Source organism: Nannospalax galili, unplaced genomic scaffold, assembly GCF_000622305.1.
Source record: "Nannospalax galili isolate Female #2095 unplaced genomic scaffold, S.galili_v1.0 scaffold1176, whole genome shotgun sequence".
NCBI classification, from domain to species: Eukaryota; Metazoa; Chordata; class Mammalia; order Rodentia; family Spalacidae; genus Nannospalax; species Nannospalax galili.
Window position 1 is genome coordinate 1,843,067 of NW_008338883.1, and position 17,964 is coordinate 1,861,030.

General features: G+C 44.8%; 1 protein-coding gene across 3 annotated transcripts in view; it reads left to right on the forward strand.

Moving 5' to 3' along the window:
* The window catches only part of Glb1 (galactosidase beta 1), a 123,302-nt gene that overhangs the window by 86,899 nt on the left and 18,439 nt on the right, over positions 1 to 17,964 (forward strand). For all 3 annotated transcript variants that reach the window (XM_008833429.3, XM_029563678.1, XM_029563677.1), the window contains 2 exons: positions 189 to 320; positions 6,087 to 6,341. In XM_008833429.3, the coding sequence (XP_008831651.1) occupies positions 189 to 320; positions 6,087 to 6,341 (387 nt within the window). The remainder of the gene's footprint in view (positions 1 to 188; positions 321 to 6,086; positions 6,342 to 17,964) is intronic.

The following is a 17,964-nucleotide window of genomic DNA, read 5'->3' on the forward strand; positions in this document are numbered from 1 at the left end:
AGACAGTGACTAGGAGGACTTAGCCACCTAGCCAGTGACTTGGCCTGCGGATACTCGAATACTCCATGTAAACTTCGTGACCCTTCAGGACAAGGAAATAAGCACCAAACTAGCTGTGCGTGCTGTGCGTGCTGCTCTTTTTGGTTATCTTACCTTCCATTCAGCTTTTGTTTGGCCTCAACCCGTAGGTCCCTCAAGGAGTCCTGGAGCGAAACAGAGCGGCAACTCTCAACATACAGGGGAAAGCTGGAGCTACTTTGGACATTATGGTAGAGAACATGGGGCGCGTGAACTATGGCAGATACATGGATGATTTCAAGGTAGGACAAGTTAGGAGGCCACAGGGTGGATAGACCCATGCCTCAGTGGTTGGGGAAGTTTTTTTGTATATCCATTTCAAACTCAGATGTGGTCTTTATGTGCACTCACATTTACACAGAAGCAAATTTTAATGCTTTTTCTATCTGAGAAGTACAACTTAACTATTTGATTGATTGATATTGATTGATTGATTGATTGATTGATTGATTGATTGATTGATTGATTGATTGATTGATTGATTGATTGATTGATTGATTGATTGATTGATTGATTGATTGATTGATTGATTGATTGATTGATTGATTGATTGATTGATTGATTGATTGAGGCAAGGTCTTACTATGTAGCCCTGGCTGGCCTGGAATTCATTATATAGAGCAGGCTGGACTCAAGCTCACAGAGGTCTGCCTGTCTCTGCCTCCCCAGTGCTGGAATTGAAGGTATACACCACCATGCCCAGCTATTTTTTTTCATTTTTGAGATAAAGCCTCAAGTAGCCCAGGCTGGTCGTGAACTCACTGTGTACCCAAGAATGACATTGAACTTCTCTGATCCTCCTGCCTCTACCTCCCACATACTGGGATCCAATGTATGCGCTACCACACCCTGGTTTATGCTGGTTGGAACCCAGGGCCTTATGCACGCTAGGCCAGCACTCTAGTAACTGAGGTCCATCTCCAGCACTTAACATTTTAATGTATGCATACACTGTGAAGTGGCCATCACAGTCCAGCTGTCCAGCATCCCAGCAGATCTTTTTAAGAGCTTATACACTTTGCAAGCCCAAGGACTGAAGTACCCTGAATTGTTCTGCAGTCTAGAAGATGAGTCTCTTTGAAGAACTCTTTTCCTCTGTACCTGATGAGAGCATTGAGCTTTGCAAATTGAGCACTTTGTCTGAGCTCAGTCATCTTTTGGAAAGAAACGGAAGCCGCGCTACCATGCTCTTCCTCTGCTTTGAAAACCCACCTAGCACATAAACAGCACTCCTCAGCCAACACAGCCAGCTTGGCATTTGGTGGGCTTTGATGTGCGGGCTTGGACTGGTGGCCTTGGTGGGCTGGTGGGTTTGGACAGATTTGTGCTGTAGTGTCTTTGCGGCTGCATTGCAGTTCACCTGTGATTATTCTGTGCCCCGATCCAGCTGTGTTTTTCTAACAACTATTTCTAGAGCATTAGGAATTTCTTTTTTGTTAGTTTTGTTTTTTGTTAGGGTTTTTTGTTTGTTTGTTTTGTTTTGTTTTTTAACTTTTACAAAAACTTTATTGAGAATTTCATACATGCATATAAGGTGTTTTGATCAAATCCATGCCCACTTCCTCCCCTCCAACATTCCCCCCTCTGAAGAGGTAACCCTAAAACCTTTTAAGGATTAGATACAAGCTCCCAAATACTTTTGACATTTTTGGCCTTTGGAAAAGAGTATGTTGCTAACAGGCCCAAGGACATTTTGATTTTTAGCCAAGAAACTGGCTACATTTCTTTGGGGTCTTTTTACCCTAACTGCCTAGCCAGTTCCTACCTCCTATTCTTATCACGCCATCCTCTAAAGGGGTTACCCAATTTGCCAATAGGGAATAGGGATGCAGACTGCTCTGGCTTCTTCCATGCTGAACAGGGACACAGGGTGAGCCAATTGGAGTACCCCTTCAGTGGGTCTATCTAAAGTACTCCCAAATTGCATAACTATTATCACAAGGAGGAAAAGAAAGTCTTTGAATCATGAATAGGAGATGTGAAGGAAAAAATAAAGGCAAAAATAATTAGCATTACAAGTTCTAGACAGGGAACTAGAAAAAAATCAGAATAATTTTCAAATGTTCATATGAGAGTCCTTTGGAATTTCTTGACAAGGGCTTCCCTCTGTTGGGTTCCTCCTCATTTTTCTTTTGTCTTCCAAGGTGTGTCACTATAGAGTGATGGGTTCAGGATTTGCTTTCTGGTATTTTGATAGCTGTGGGAGTGGTTAGAATCAGTGTCAGTTCCCTCTTAAAGGCTTCCAGATAGGGGGAGAAAACAAACTTATCCATCATTTTAGAACAAAAGCTGATTGTCTTCCCCAGCTACAGGTGGGCGCTACAGTATTGGAGACCAAGACCCAAAGTCCTACATCTGGGCAGCACTTTCTGGTTAGGAACAAAATCATCAATACCACATGGAAACAGGATCCAGTGGCTGTCAGGCAGTCCCCTGGGTTCTCAGGCCCTCTGGTAGTTGGAGGCCAGAGGGAGGCCAGAACCTGGCACTCTCTGGCAGTCTGCTGAGCTCCGAGCCACTACCCTGATGGAGGTACGAACCCACCCTCTCAGGCTGTCTCTTTTGTTGGTTTTGTTTTGTTTTGTTTTTTTAATATATTTTATTTATTATTTTTATTTTATGTGTATGAGTGTATTGCCTGCATGTATGTGAGTGCACCCATGTCGTGCAATGCTGCCGAGGTCAGAGGAGAGCTTTGGATTCCCCTGGAACTGGAGTTAGGGACAGTTTGTAGCCGCCATGTGGGTGCTGGGAATTGAACCCAGGTCTTCTGCAAGAGCAGTCAGTACTCTTAACCACTGAGCCATCTCTCCAGCCCCTGTTGGTTTGTTTTTTGAGACCTGGCTAGCCTAGAACTCACTATGTAGATCAGGCTGGCTTGGAACTCACAGAGATCCACCAGTCTCTGCCTCCTGAGTGCTGGATTAAAAGGTACATGCCACCACTCCTGGCTTGATTTGTTTCTTTTTTTTTTTTCTTTACTGTCTCCTCAGATATACTTTATCATCACTGAAAAGCTTGTTTTGTTAGTGTCTCATGTAGCCTAGACTAGGCTTGAACTGACTGGCAGAGGATGACCTTGAATTCCTGATCTTCCTGCCTCTACGTGCCAACTATTGGGATTACAGGCATGCACCACCACACCCAGTTTATGTGGTGCTGGGGAATCAAACCTAGAGCTTCATGTATGCTAGGCAAGCACTCTACCAAATGAGCTACATCCCTAGCCCAGGAAATTTTTTTTTTTTTTTTTGAGATGGGATCTCATTCCCTAGCCCAGTCTGGCCTGGAACTCAGCAGCCCTGGGATTACAGATGTGAACCACCACATCCAGCTCAGGAAACTTTCATTAAGCTTCATAATGTCTCCAAAGTGATTCAGGGGATACAAAAATGGATACAGGCTGCTCTCCCCTGGATTACCTTATTTGGAGAGAGAAGGTTCACAGGAGCTATAGTACCACACCGAGCCTAGGACAGTACAGGGGTTGTCCTGGGGCTCCTTCTTGACCTTTTGATTTTTTTTTTTTTTTTTTTTTTTTTTTGACAGATGAATCCAGGCAGGCTAGTCAAGAGCTCTCCAGGAGGTGAAGGAACCTAGACCCAAGTTGAGGCGATAGGTATCAATTGGGCCTGTTCTAAAAGAAGATGTGAGCTCAGCTAAGTCTCCCGCAGCCTCAGAGAGGTAAGGGCCAAGGCCCAAGGAGAAAGGGGGCAACAGAATGGGCTGTTTCTTACTAGTTAGCAGAGAAGGCCTGAACTCTAGAGCAATGGAAGGGACTGGAGACGGTCCCTTACTGTATATGTATAGTGCATACATGTGTATGCATGTTCACAGGTTTGTGGGTGTACATGTGTGCCTGGGTATGGAGGGCCAAGGTTGACAGTTGGGCGTCTTCCTCAGTTATGCTTCACCTTATAATGAGGCAGGGTCTCTCCAGGGAACCCAGAACTTGCTGATTTGATTCAGCTAGTGTAGCTAGCCGGCTTGCTCTTGGGATTCCTGTCTCCTCTCCTGGGCACTGGGATTGCAGGCAGGCTGTCATGCCCATCAGTATTTATGTGGGTGCTGGGGATCTGAAGTCCAGTACTTCCACGTGTACAGCAAGCAGTTACACCCTTAGGGAGCTGTTCCCAGAGTTTTCCTCCATATAATTGTCTTCCTTACCATCCCTGTGTTCAGGCTATAGTTAGGCTTCCTGGCTGGCTGTCATGGACCACATTGACCCATGGAGTGACCAGGATCCTGCTGTGTAGTCTCTGGGTCCCTCATACCCATCAAAAATCCTGGCACACAGCCCATGCTTGATATTGACTGAATTACTAAACATATGGTTCAAATTTGATATCAGAAGGTGTCTGGAGACAGATTCAGGATCCTATTGGGAATGGAGAAACTCCCTATGTACAAAGCCGAGGGTGAATGGAGCATGGATACACATACATGCACTGCACCCCACACACATACATAACACACCTCACATGCACACACACATACACACTACACCATATACACACCAATATAACAGACCTCACATGCACACATATACCACGTATAATATACCACACATACATGACATCATACACATATATAACATACATCACACATATATACCACATACACCTATAATCTCAGCACTGGGAAGGATCACAAGTTCAAAGCCAGATCAGGCTACATGAGATTCTATCTGAACAAACAAAAAAAAAAACATGAATGAGAAATTCAATGAGTTGCCAGGTGTGGTAGAGCACACCTGCAGTCCCAATCCTTAAGGTAGAATCAGGAGAATCAGGAATTCAAGGCCTGCCTTAGCTACATTGTAGGTGCCAAACTAGCCTGGGCTACATGAACCCTTGTCTCCAAAAAAAAAAAAAAATGAATATATCATGATGATAAGCTTCCCTGTGATGACTCTAGCCAGAGACACTCTAGCCCCTGGTCCCTGTGGGACATTCTAGAGCAACTTCTAAAACAGTTCTGCAGTTCATCCTCTCGTCACCCTCTAGATCCTTTCCTTGCTCCACAGTATTCCCCTTCGAAGTCCTGATTAAGTGGATTACTCAGACACTCAAAGGCCAAAGCTCTCCCCCGCTACCCTGGTTGGTGTGAGGGGCAGAGGCTACCCCTAGACATCCACATTGGGGTGCATGTTCCTAGCTTCCCTGCTCACTCATTCTCCTCTTCCTCGGTATTAATTTTTCTACCATTCTCGAAAGTTCTGAAGACTGTACAATTTGGGGTCACCTGCACCCACTTCCTGTAGAACAGAAGCTCTGTCTCTTTGTGGTGACTCCTGGCCTTCACAGGAGGGAGAAGCTGGAGTGTAGGAATTTACCTCTTTCCAAAGAGTTGTTAGGGTCGGAGTCTGAGCCCTGGCAGCCCTAACAAGCCAGGCTCAGCCACTCATTGCCTCAAAAAGCCAGTTAAACAGACAAGGAATAATGAAAAGCAGAGAGAGTTTTATTCAATATTGCCATATTGGAAGAGAAACAAACAGGTCCCCTGACCTCTCAAGTCCATCCACAGGGTCCTGACATGAGGTTTAGGTTTAAAAAGAGGGCAAGAGGTGTGCATAGATAAGCAGTCCTGGTCTAGGTGTGGCCCTGCCCATTGCTGACCCATCACTGTCTCAGCTCCAGTCTCTCCTGCAAGGTGGACTGATAAGTTGTCCATCTTGTGTGACAGCTCTTCCTGGGAGACATGTTTCTCCTCTGATTTGCTCTAGGACCCTAGCCTTTTCCTTCTCCCAGGTGAGATTCCCAGGGAAGTTCCAATTCCTTAGACTTCGTTATTTCAGTGGCCTGATAGCCAAAGGGAGGGACACAAGTGTCCCTTTAGAATATGGTCCTTCCTGCCAAGATGTTCCACTGTGACTCTACTTCAGGCTGATCTGTGTCACTTGGCTGTGCAGTTAAGCCTCCGTTTCCTGTCACTAATTTAGAATTTGGTGATACCTAAAGTCCTTTTCCTTCCCTGTTGGCTGATGGTGCTGTGTGTTTCTTTCACAGGGTTTGATTTCTAATCTGACCCTCAACTCCAGTATCCTCACAAACTGGACAATCTTCCCGCTGGACACTGAAGCAGCAGTTCAAAGCCACTTGGGGGGCTGGGAGGCCCATGATGGCGCCCGCCATGATGGACACTTGACTTTCCAGCCATTGAACTTAACACTTCCCGCCTTTTATATAGGCAACTTCTCCATTCCCTCGGGCATCCCAGATTTGCCTCAGGACACTTTCATCCAGTTTCCCGGATGGACCAAGGTATGTACATTTGTGGAAAGAGTTTGGTTTCAGGTCTCAAGCATTTGTTCTTAGTTCCTGAGAAGAAATCGAAGAGCTGTTAGTGGGATGCTGTGGGATGTTTGGTAGGGTTTTCTGTTAGATACTACTCAGGTGACAAACGTTCAGGGACGAAGTGATCAGCTTAGAGGTACCCTTCCTTCTCTGTCCTGTTTTCCTTGACTCATACCTTCCTCAGTGAATAGTAGCTTTCTTATTTCCTATGGGAAGAGTTAGGGCCTATTTATTTATTTGGATTTTTTGTTTTGTTTTTGCTTCTTTTTTTTCCTTTCTTTCTTTTTTAAATCTTTTTGAGACACAGTCTTCCTATTGCCCCATCTGGCCTGAAACTTGCTCTATAGGCCAGGGTGACTTTGAACTCACAGAGATCTGCTGGCCTCAGCCTCTTGACTGCTGGGATTAAAGGCATGTGCCACCCCCACCCAGCCTTGTTTTGTTTTCTTGAGGCAAGGTCTCCCTTGTTATGTAGATCAGGTTGGCTTTGATCTCACCGAAATCCACAGATCCACCTGCCTCTGTCACCTGAGTGCTGGGATTAAAGGTGTGCATCACCACACCTGGCTATTTGTTTAGTTTAACTATAGGTTGTGTGTGTGTGTGTGTGTGTGTGTGTGTGTGTGTGTGTGTGTCCACACATGCACCATGACATGCATATGGAGGTCAGAAGACAACCCTCAGAAATCAGCTTTCTCATTCTACCAGGTAGGTTTCAGGGATTGAATTTAGATTGTCAGGCTTGGCAGTAAGCATCTTTTTTTTTTTTTTTTTTTTTTTTTTTGGGATTGTCATGTAGCAGAGAATGACCTTGAACTTCGGATCCTCCTGCCTTCACCTCCGGTGTACATCATCATGCCAAGCCTTAGAATGTTTACTTTTTAAAAAATAATTTATTATTTTTATATTATGTGTATGAGTGTTATGCCTGCATGTAGGTAAGTGCACCCGTGTTGCGCAATGCCCACAGAGGACAGAAAAGGCTGTCGGATCCCCTGGAACTAAAGTTACAGACTTTTTTTTTTTGGTTTTTTTGAGACAGGGTCTTCCTGTAGCCCCAGCTGTCCTGGAACTCACTATGTAGACCAGGCTGGCCTTGAACTCAGAGAGATCTGCCTGCCTCTGCCTCCAAAATAAAATATATATATGGGAAAAGAACTTGGATAGATATTTCACCAAAGAAAGTAAACAAATGGATAAAAAATACATGAAAAAAATTCTTGCGAGGTGTGGTGGCACACGCCTGTAGTCCCAGCACTTGGGAGGCAGAGGCAGACGGATCTCTGTGAGTTCAAGGCCAGCCTGGTCTACATAGTGAGTTCCAGGACAGCTGGGGGCCCAGGGAGACCCTGCTTCAAAAAGACCAAAAAAAAAAAAAATCTTAAGTGTCAGCTTCATTAATCATTGGAAAAATGTACATCAAAACTACAATTAAAAAACTGGAGGTAGGGTTGAAACACCCTGTAAATCCATAACTGCAGAGATAGAGGCAGGAGGATCAAAAGTCCAAGAACATCCTCAGCTATATAGCAAGTTGGAGACCAGCCTTGTCTCTTTGAGACCCTATCTCAAAAAATAAAATGTATGCTAGGTTTGGTGGCACACACCTTTAATCCCAACACTTGGGAGGCAGAGGCAGGTGGATCTGAGCTTGAGGTCAGCCTGGTGTACATAGAGTTCCAGGCCAGCCAGACTACTTAGTAAGATCATCTCAAAAAAAAAAAAAAAAAGTTACTTCATTCCAATTGGAATGAATAGATTAATAATAACAAGGACAGAAACAAATGACAAGATATAGAAGGGAGTCCCCATTACTGATGGGATGGTAAAGGCACAAGCATTGGAAACACAGTTTGCCAGTTCCTTCAGTTAATAACAGACTTAATGTAAGACCCAGCAAGTCCACATATATGGGTGTGTGTATTTATATATACATATATATATACATATTTATACATATGTGTGTGTATATATATATATATATGCCCAAGAAAAAGGAATATAGATATCAACATTAAGACTATGGGGGGCGAGAGAGATAACTCAGCAGTTCAGAGCACTGGCTGTTCTTTCAGAGGGCCTGGATTCAACTCCCAGCCCCTACATGGTGGCTAACAACCATCTCATCTGTAACTCCAGTTCCAGGGGATCCAACCCCCTCTTCTGGCCTCCATGGGCTTTCTACAACATGGATGTACTACATACAAGCAGGCAAAACACTCCTACACATAATAAATAAATAAACAAAAAGAAATAAATCAAATAAATAAAAAGATATAAATTTTTTAAAAAATTTAATAAACAAGACTTCTAAGACATCTGGGACTGGAGAGTTGGCTCAGTGGTTAAGAGTACTGGCCGCTCTTGCAGAGAACCTGGGTTTAATTCCCAGTATCCATATGGCAGCTTAACAACCGTCTTTAATTCTGGTTCCAGGGGAATCTGAATCCTCCTTCTGACTTTCGGAGGGCATTGCACAACACAGGTGCACTTACACACATGCAGGCAAAACACTCATACACATAAAAAATAATAGTAAATAAATAAAATATTTCTTAAAAAGACTTCTAAGACATCTTCTCTACTAGAGAGATGGCTCTATGATTAAAAGGATTGGCTGCTTTTGCAGAGGACCTGGGTTCAGTTCCCAGCACATACATGGAGGCTAACAACTGTCTGTAACTCCAGCTCTAAGGGTCTGACTCTCACTTCTGGTCTCTTTGGGCATTGCATACATGTGGTACATATATATTCATGCAGACACACATACTTACACATAAATAAAAAATAAACCTTTTTTAAAAAGACTTCTGTGTGAATGTTCATAGCATTATTATTCGTGATCATCATAATCTAGAAATAATTAAAATGCCCATCAACTGATAATTGGATAAGCAAATTGTGGTATAGCCACACAAAGGAATAGTATTACTCAGTTAAAAAAAAAAAGAAACAGGCTACTGATTCATATAACACAGATGAACCTGAAAAGCATAAAGACGCCAGACATAAAAGGCTGCATATTGTCGGTTTCATTTAGATTTTAATGTGCAGAAAGGAAAAATCTGTTTCCTTCACTTTGTTTTCTTGAGACACGGCATCTGTATTTAGCTCAGGCTGGCCTCAAACTCAAGATCTTCCCACCTTACCCTCCCTAGTACCAGCATTGCAGCTGTGCTAGTTTCCAGAAAATGCAGTTCAGTAGAGATGGGAAGTGGAGAGATGGTTGCTCACAAGACTATAGTTGAGTGCGGAGTTTCTTTGGAGGCTGGTGAAAATGTTCTAAAGTTAAATTGTGATTGTGTACCTGGGAGAATTGTGCAGTGTCAGAACCTGTGCAAGAGCTGGGTTTAATCTCCAGCAGCACACACACAAAAAAATGGACAGTGCACAGTCTTTTTAAATCTAAGAAGGCTTGCTCTGATATAAACATACTGCTTGAGTTTTAACCTTTGAAAAAATATTCTATTATTTTTATTTTTATATGTCATAATGTTTTGCCTGTATGTGTGTAAGTGCACCCTGCCTGTGGAGATCAGAAGAGAGTGTTGAATCCCCTGGAACTGGAGTTACAGATGAGTGTTAGCTGCCATATGGGTGCTGGGAGCTGAACTTAGGTCCTCTGCATGAACAGCCAGTGCTCTTAACTGTTGAGCTATCTCTTCAGCCAAAGTTTTAACCTTTTATTTTTATTATATATATTTATTGAGGAAGGCACATGCATAGTACAGTATGCTTGTGGGTTTACAGACAACTTATAGGAGTCAGTTCTCTCTTTCCACCATGTGGGCTTTGGGGATTGAACTCGGGCCACCTGGCTTGGCAGCAGGCTCCTTTACCTGATGAACCATATCACTGCTCCCCCTCTTCCTACTTTTCTAAGAGACTGTCTCACTGTGTTGCCCAGGTTGGCCTCTAACTCCTGAACTTCAGTAATTCTCCTGCTTGAGTTTTAAGCTTTAGTTCCTTCTCTCTGCCCTGATGTCCATATCCTACAAATGCTTGTGCCTTCCAAGGCTATTCTTGAATCTTTCTAGAACTATTACTTCTGTGTATGTGTATGTGTGTATATACACATTTGGGGGAAACAAACGTCAATGTTGGATGTTTTTGTTTTGTTTTGGTGGGTTTTGTTTTGTTTTGGTTTGGTTTTGGTTTTATTTTTTTTGAGACAGGATTCTTCCTGTAGCCCCAGCTGGCCTGAAACTCAGTATGTAGACCAAGCTGGACTTGAACTCAGAGATCCACCTGCCTCTGCCTCCCAAGTTTTGGGAAGTTTTTTGGTTTGGCTTGGTTCGGTTTGGTTTTTGAGACAGGGTCTCTCTGTAGCCCCAGCTGACCTGGAACTCATTATGTAGACCAGACTGGCCTCAATCTCATAGAGCTCCACCTCCATCCCTCCTGGATCCTAGGATTAGGATTAAAGGCATGCGCCACCATGCCCAGCTTAATTATTATTATTATTATTTTCATTTTATGTGTACAGGTATTTTGCCTGCATGTATGTAAGTGTACCACATGCATGCAATGCCTGGAGAAGTCAGAAGAGGGCATCAGATCCTCTGGAACTAGAATTACAGACAGTTGTTAATTGTCATGTGGGTGCTGAGAACTGAACCTGAATCCTTTGTAAGAGTAGCCAGCCAGTGCAATCTCTCCAGCCTCTTTTTTTTTTTTTTTTTTTTCTTTTTGAGTTTTTGAGATAGGGTCTCCCTGTAGCCCCAGCTGGCCTGGAATGGAACTCACTGTGTACATCAGGCTGGCCTCAAATTCACAAAGATCTACCTGCCTCTGCCTCCCAAGTGCTGGGATTAAAGGCATGCACCATCATGCCTGGCTGTGACTTTCTTTTTAAAATTTTTTTGTTTTATTTATTTTTATTTTATGTGTATGAGTGTTCTGTCTGCATGTATGTAAATGCACCATGTGCATGCACTGCTTGCAGAGGCCAGAAGAGGGCATCAGATTCCCTGGAACTGGAGCTATGGACAGTTGTTAGCCACCATGTGGGTGCTGGGAACCAAACCCAGGTCCTCTGCAAAAGCAACCAGTGCTCTTAACCACTGAACCATCTCTCTAGCCCCTTAAATTTTTTTTAAGATTTATTTTTATTTTGAGTCTTTGCCTGCATGTATGTACCACATGTGTGCAATGCCCATAGAGACCAAAAGAGGGCATCAGAGCCTCTGGAAGTGAAATTATAGATGGTTGTGAACTACCATGTGGGTGCTGGGAACTGAATCCAGGTTCTCTGCAAGAGCAGCAAGTGCTTATTTATTTATTTATTTTGAGGCAAGATCTCTCTTGCTAAACCTAGTGCTCATCAATTAGGCTAGACTATCTGGCCAGCACATCCCAGGAAATCTTCCTGACTCTGCCTCTCCAGTGTTAGGATTAAGAGGTGCATCCCCCTGTACTGGCTTTTTAAAATATGTTTTATTTATTATTTTTATTTTATGTGTATGAGTGTATTGCCTGCATGTGTGTAAGTGCACCTGTATCATGCAATGCGGCAGAGGTCAGAAGAGGGCATCAGATTCCCCTGGAACTGGAGTTAAGGACTGTTCGTAGCCGCCATGTGGGTGCTGGGAATCGAACCCGGGTCCTCTGCAAGAGCAGTCAGTGCTCTTAACCTCTGAGCCATCTCTCCAGCCCCTGTACTGGCTTTTTTACATGGGTGCTGGGCATCTGAAGTCAGATCTTTACGCTTCTGCAGCAAGCACTTTACCAACTGAGCTGTCTTTCAGATTTTTTTATTGGTGTATATGTATGTGTGTGTTCATATTCGTGTGTGTTCACTTGTATGTAAGTGTGCACACATGCACATATATGTGGAGACTGAGACAGTCTCTGTCACTGAACCTGGAGCTCACCAGCTAGACTAGCCTGGCTAGCCTGTAAGCCCCAGGGATCCTTCTGTGCCATCTCTGTCTCCAGTGCCGGAATTACAGACACATGCCTCTGCACTCAGCTTTTCATGTTTGTTCATTCAGCAAGCACTTTGCCCAGTGAGCCGTTTCCCCAGCCCCACTTAGGTCTTTTTAATGACTTGATACTCTATTGTTGCTGCACTTTCTTCTCTATCTAGCTTGGATGTTGCCACTATCTTCTTTGTTAGTTTATTTTATGAGACAAAGTGTCTCAATCTGTAGCCCAGGTTGGCCTTGAACTCATGGCAGCCCTGCTTCCCAATTGATGGGATTACCAGTGGAGGCCTCCACACCATACCCACCATCTTTGTGTGGTATGTGTGTGTGTGTGTGTGTGTGTGTGTGTGTGTGTAGTTGTATGCTCCCATCCTTGCACATGCAGAAGCCAGAGGTTGATGTAGGGCATTTTCCACCAGCACTCTCCATCTTACACTATTGAGACAGGGTCTCTCACTAAACCTGGCAGTTCCGCTAGACTGGCTGGCCTGTCCAGTCAAGCACTAAGATTACAGGCCTGGCCTCCATACTCAGCTTTTATGTGGGTGCTGTGGATCCCAACTCAGATCCTCATACTTGCATAGCAAACACTTTACACCGTGAGCCATCTCCCCAGTCCAGCCCCCATCCTTTTACCAAGAGCCAACAGCTCACTTGCCTGCCTTGCCCATCCTCTTTGCCTCCCTCTGGAGGTGATCCACCACTGGCTCTTGCCTGGTTCCCCACACATGGAGCACAGAGGTTCTATGGTACATTGGTCCCAGCCACGGCCTCCTTAGTCTCCAGCCTGCTGGAGCTCTCTGCCACCCATTAGGCTTGGTCTTTCTGGTCCCTGGTCCCTGAGGTCCTTGGTCCCTTGGTCTTTCTTGTCACCTGGTCCCTGAGGACCTTGTCCTCCCTGACTGCCATTAGATACGACTCTTTTGTTCCCTGGGCTTCCTGTCAGACTTATGTCTCCCTCCCACCGCCCTCGCTTCCTGCTCTGTGGGCTCTTGGAGGAAGTGTAAGCTCTGAATCCCCTGCCCACCTTCTTCCTCCAGGTCAGGATCCTCTTATGCCTCCTCTGCCTGCGGTTCATCAACTTTTTCATCTCTCTGTTGGCTCCCTTTTTGCAGCAAAGAAACAATAGTTAGGGCTTCTAGGACCGAAGAACAGAAAGTACAGCCCTGGAGCTTCCCCATGGGTCGCAGGCATGCTCTGTGTCACAGGCCCCCACCTGCTCCCAAACTTCCTCCTTCTACCTCCTTAGTGGAAGGAAGTGCAGAAATGGAAAGGTGAGGGACGGTTTGGAGATCAGAGGAGGTTCACCCTGCCTTCATGGGTTACTGAGCCAGGCCTTCTGTTCAGATCTTCCTCAGACATCAGTCATAGTCAAACTGTGGTCCAATAGATCATCTTGTTCTGATTCTGCAAGACCACCCTGGAGAAGTCCTTGTCACTTGAAAAGAGCAATCCAGTTCCCGTGAGATGGCTGCTCCTGCTTGGGGGTGATCTCATCACAGAGCGATCTGTCTTGAATTCTGCTGTCTCCATGGCTTTGCTGTTCCTGGAATCTAATCACAGATTTGGGACAGTGATGGAGGCTGTCTGGAGCCTCTTCAGGAATCTCGTCAGGACGTTGTGCAGGCTGACAGCAAGACAGATGTTTCAGCTACTCTAAGGCCTTGGATGAGGATGAGGGTCAGGTGTTATGGATGTTAGATAGATGCTCCTTGAGTGATTAACATGCACCTGCAAAGGTGAGCAGGTGACTGACTTAAAAAGGAGACAGATAGATGGCAGACCTTCATTGTGAGTTTCCTTACCTTCTAGGTCCAGGGGAGGAGTCAATGCTCGTGTGTGTGTGTGTCAGTGTGTACACAGATGCCTGTGAATCCATGCACTCGTGTGTGGAGGCAAGAGGTCAACCTCAAATGGTATTCCTCAGAAGCCAGATACCCTGTTTTGTTTTTTTAATTTAATTTTATTTATTTATTTATTTATTGTTTTGGTCTTTTTGAGACAGGGTTTCCCTGTAGCCCCAACTGTCCTGGAACTCACTATGTAGACCAGGCTGGCCTTGAACTCACAGAGATCCGCCTGCCTCTGCCTCCTGAATGCTGGGATTAAAAGCATGCGCCACCATGCCCGGCAATTTTATTTATTTTTATTTTATGTGTATGAGTGTTTTGCCTGCATGTATGTAGGTATACCACATATATGCAATTCCCACAGAGGCCAAAAAAGAGTATCAGATCCTCCGGAACTGAAATTACATATGGTTGTTAGTTGCCATGTGGATACTGAGAACCGAACCTGGGTCTTCTGCAAGACCACTGAGCAATCTCTCCAGCCCCCCAACCCTGTTTTGTTTATTTCAATGTATTTTATTTTATTTTATCATTATTGTTTGTGTATGTGTGTGTGTATACAATGGTATGCATGTGGGAGTCACAGAACAACTTTTGGAAGTCGGTTCTCTCCTTCCACTATGGGTTCCAGGGATCAAATTCAGGTCATCAGGCTTATACATGAAGCACTTTTACTAGCTGAGCCATCTTACCTGTCCTGTTTGGTTTTTTTGAGACAGGGTCTCTCACTGGGACCTGGGACTTGCCCCTTCGCTAGAAAACAGTTGAGCCCCAGGGATCCACCTGTCTCCACGTCCCCAGCACTGAGATTGCAAACGTCAACCAGCACAGCAGGCTTTTTACATGGGTTCTAGGGATCAGACGCAGGTCCTTATGCTTGTGGAATAAGCACTTTATGGACTGAGATATTGCCTCAACCTCATGACTGAAGGCCCATGTGAAAAGGCACAGAGCTTGGGGAGGGAAGGGGAGAGCAAAAGGTGCACCTAAGGGAGAGTAACACACACTTGATAGGACAAGTGCGGTCTTATCAAGGGAGGGCCACATTTAGGCTTCTTTACATTGGGTATATATAGCATTTTGGTGGCTCTCAGGTTCTATCTCTAACAGTTGCTAAGGTAGGGCTGAAGAGATGGTTCAGCAATTGAGAGCACATACTCTTCTTACCGAGGACTGGAGTTCGGTTCCCAGCATCCTTTAGTGGCTTACAACCACCTGTAACTCCTGCTCCAGGTGATCCTGCACCTCCTTCTGGCCTCTGCTGGCACCTACATATTCACATGCACACACAGGCATATACACATAATTTAAAAACTAAAAATAGCTCTTTTTTTTTTTTTTTTAAAGGCAAGGAACATTGTATCCCAGTGGCCAGCAAAGGGCTAGCAATGTTAGCCTAGGCCAGGCCCCTCATCTGTACTTTCTTGGTCAGTTTCACTGTACTTTGCACTTCCGTGCTTGTAAAGAACACATTCCCAGTATTTGAGTGTGTACACACAGTGTCATCTGTGATTGTCAGGAGGGGACAAGCCAAAAGTCAAACTGATGAATGAAAACGTGGAATGTGACACGTCCCTGCAGTGGAGTCATCTGGCAGTGAAAGGAAATGAAACATGATCCATGTAACAGTCTTGGAAACCTCAGGCTAGCCAGGCCCACTGTAATCCCAGCACTCAGGAGGCTAAGACAAGAGGTCAGCAAGGGTTCAACACCAGCCTGGGCTACCCAGTGAGCGCCAGCACAGCCTAGGCTACAGAATGAGACCCTGTCTAAAAGAAACAAAAAAAAAAAACAAAAAAACAAGGGCTGGGCATGTTGTATGGAAGTGCACCCCTTTAAACCTAGCACTTAGAAGGCAGAGTCAGGGGGATCTCTGAGTTCCAGGCCAGCCAGGGCTATATAGTGAGACTCTGTCTCAAAAGGAAAGGAAAGGAAGAAGGAAGGAAGGGAGGGAGGGAGGAAGGGAAGGTGAAAAATATTAGAGGAGATACTCAGTCGACTCGGGCCTCCACACATGCACACATATAAAACAAATGCCACCCCCAGTTCTCCACCCTATGCTGAGAACTTCAGCAGATCATATGGAGGAAGGGGAGGGGTCTGACCCCATGACACAGGGGTCCCAGCTGAGGGCCACTTGGCTTTGTCTTCACTTGCTATAAAGGAACTAACTTGATTTAGTGAATGAAATGACTGATAAACATGATTCACGAGATAAAAGTGGCAGTTCTGATTACTCTGGCTTTTCTTGGGTCGGATGTGGCTTTCTGGTTAACGTGAGCAAGTTCAGAGGATCTCAGTGGGAAAGGGTCAGGCAAGCCTGCTCTGTCCACGTAGGTCAGTGCCCAGCCTGCATCACACTCTAGCTGACTGTGAACTCCCTCAGAGAGAGGTGTTCTCCAGGATGTGCCAAGGATGATGTGACCTGTTGTGCTGAGGTAGAGACATTTATGCTACTTAACTCTGTCTCAGATGAGATGAGTGTGTGGATACCATGCTGTGGGCTGGAGATAGAGCTCAGTGGTAGAGCACTTGCCTAGGATACATAAGACCCTGGGTTCAAACCCAGTACCACAGTAAAGAAAATACTATGCTGCTGGGCGTGGTGGCTCACGTCTTTAATCCCAGCACTTGGGAGGCAGAGGCAGGCAGATCTTTGTGAGTTCAAGGCCAGCCTGGCCTACATAGTGAGTTCTAGGACAGCTGGGGCTACAGGAAGACCCTGTCTCAAAAAGACCAAAAAAAAAAAAAAATACTATGCGACTATGCGATCCTGTCTTATGTGTTAGCCTTTTATAGTAGGATTGTAAGAGAACCTTGTGATGAAAGGTTGAGAAAGGGCTACTTTTCTATAACTAAAACTATGCTTTGAAGGGCTGGGAATCTAAATGAAATATTAAAAAGTAACATGGGGTGGGAGGGATTGAACCTAGGACTTCTTACATGTTAGGAAGTGCTCCACTACGGACCTATACCTCTAGTCCACAAATTGCTTTTTTATAAGTTGCATTTTAAAAATTGATTTATTTTGTGTATGTGTGTATATGTGTGTGGGCCTATGCATGCCACATGTGGTGGTCAGAGGACGACTTTCCAGAGTCAGTTCTGTCCTTCCACCATGTGGGTCTCAGGGATGGAACTCAGTAGGCCATCAGGCTTGGTGCCTTTAATTGCTGAGCCATCCCATCAGCCCCACAAATTTCTTTCTTTTTTCTTTTTTGTCTTGAGACAGGGTCTGGGGAGATGGCTCAGACAAAAGCATTTTTGAAAACCTGAGTTCAGATCCCAGCAAGCAATAAAAGCCAACGTGGCAAAGAACACCTGCAATCCCAGCACTGGAAAGGTAGAGACAGGTAGATCCTGGAGCTTGTTGACTATCCATCCATGAGCTCCAGGTTCAAGGAGATACCCTGTATCAAAAACTAAGGTGAAGAGACTAGAGAGATGGTTCAGCTGGTAAAAGCACTGGATGCTCTTGCAGAGAACCTGAGTTCAGTTTACAGCACCCACAAGACAGCTAACAACCATCTCTAACTCCAGTTCCAGGAATCTGACACCCTCTTCTGACCTCTGTGGGCATTGCATGCATGTGTGCACTTATATACATGCAGGCAAAGCACTCATACACATAAAATAAAAATAATTTTTTTCTAAATATATTTTATTATTTTTATTTTACGTGTATGAGTGTATTGCCTGTGCTGTGTGTGTGTGCAATGCCTACAGAGGCCAGAGAGGGTGTCATATCCCCTGGAACTGGAGTTATGGATGGTTGTTAGCCATCATGTGGGTGCTGGGAATCAAACCTGGGTC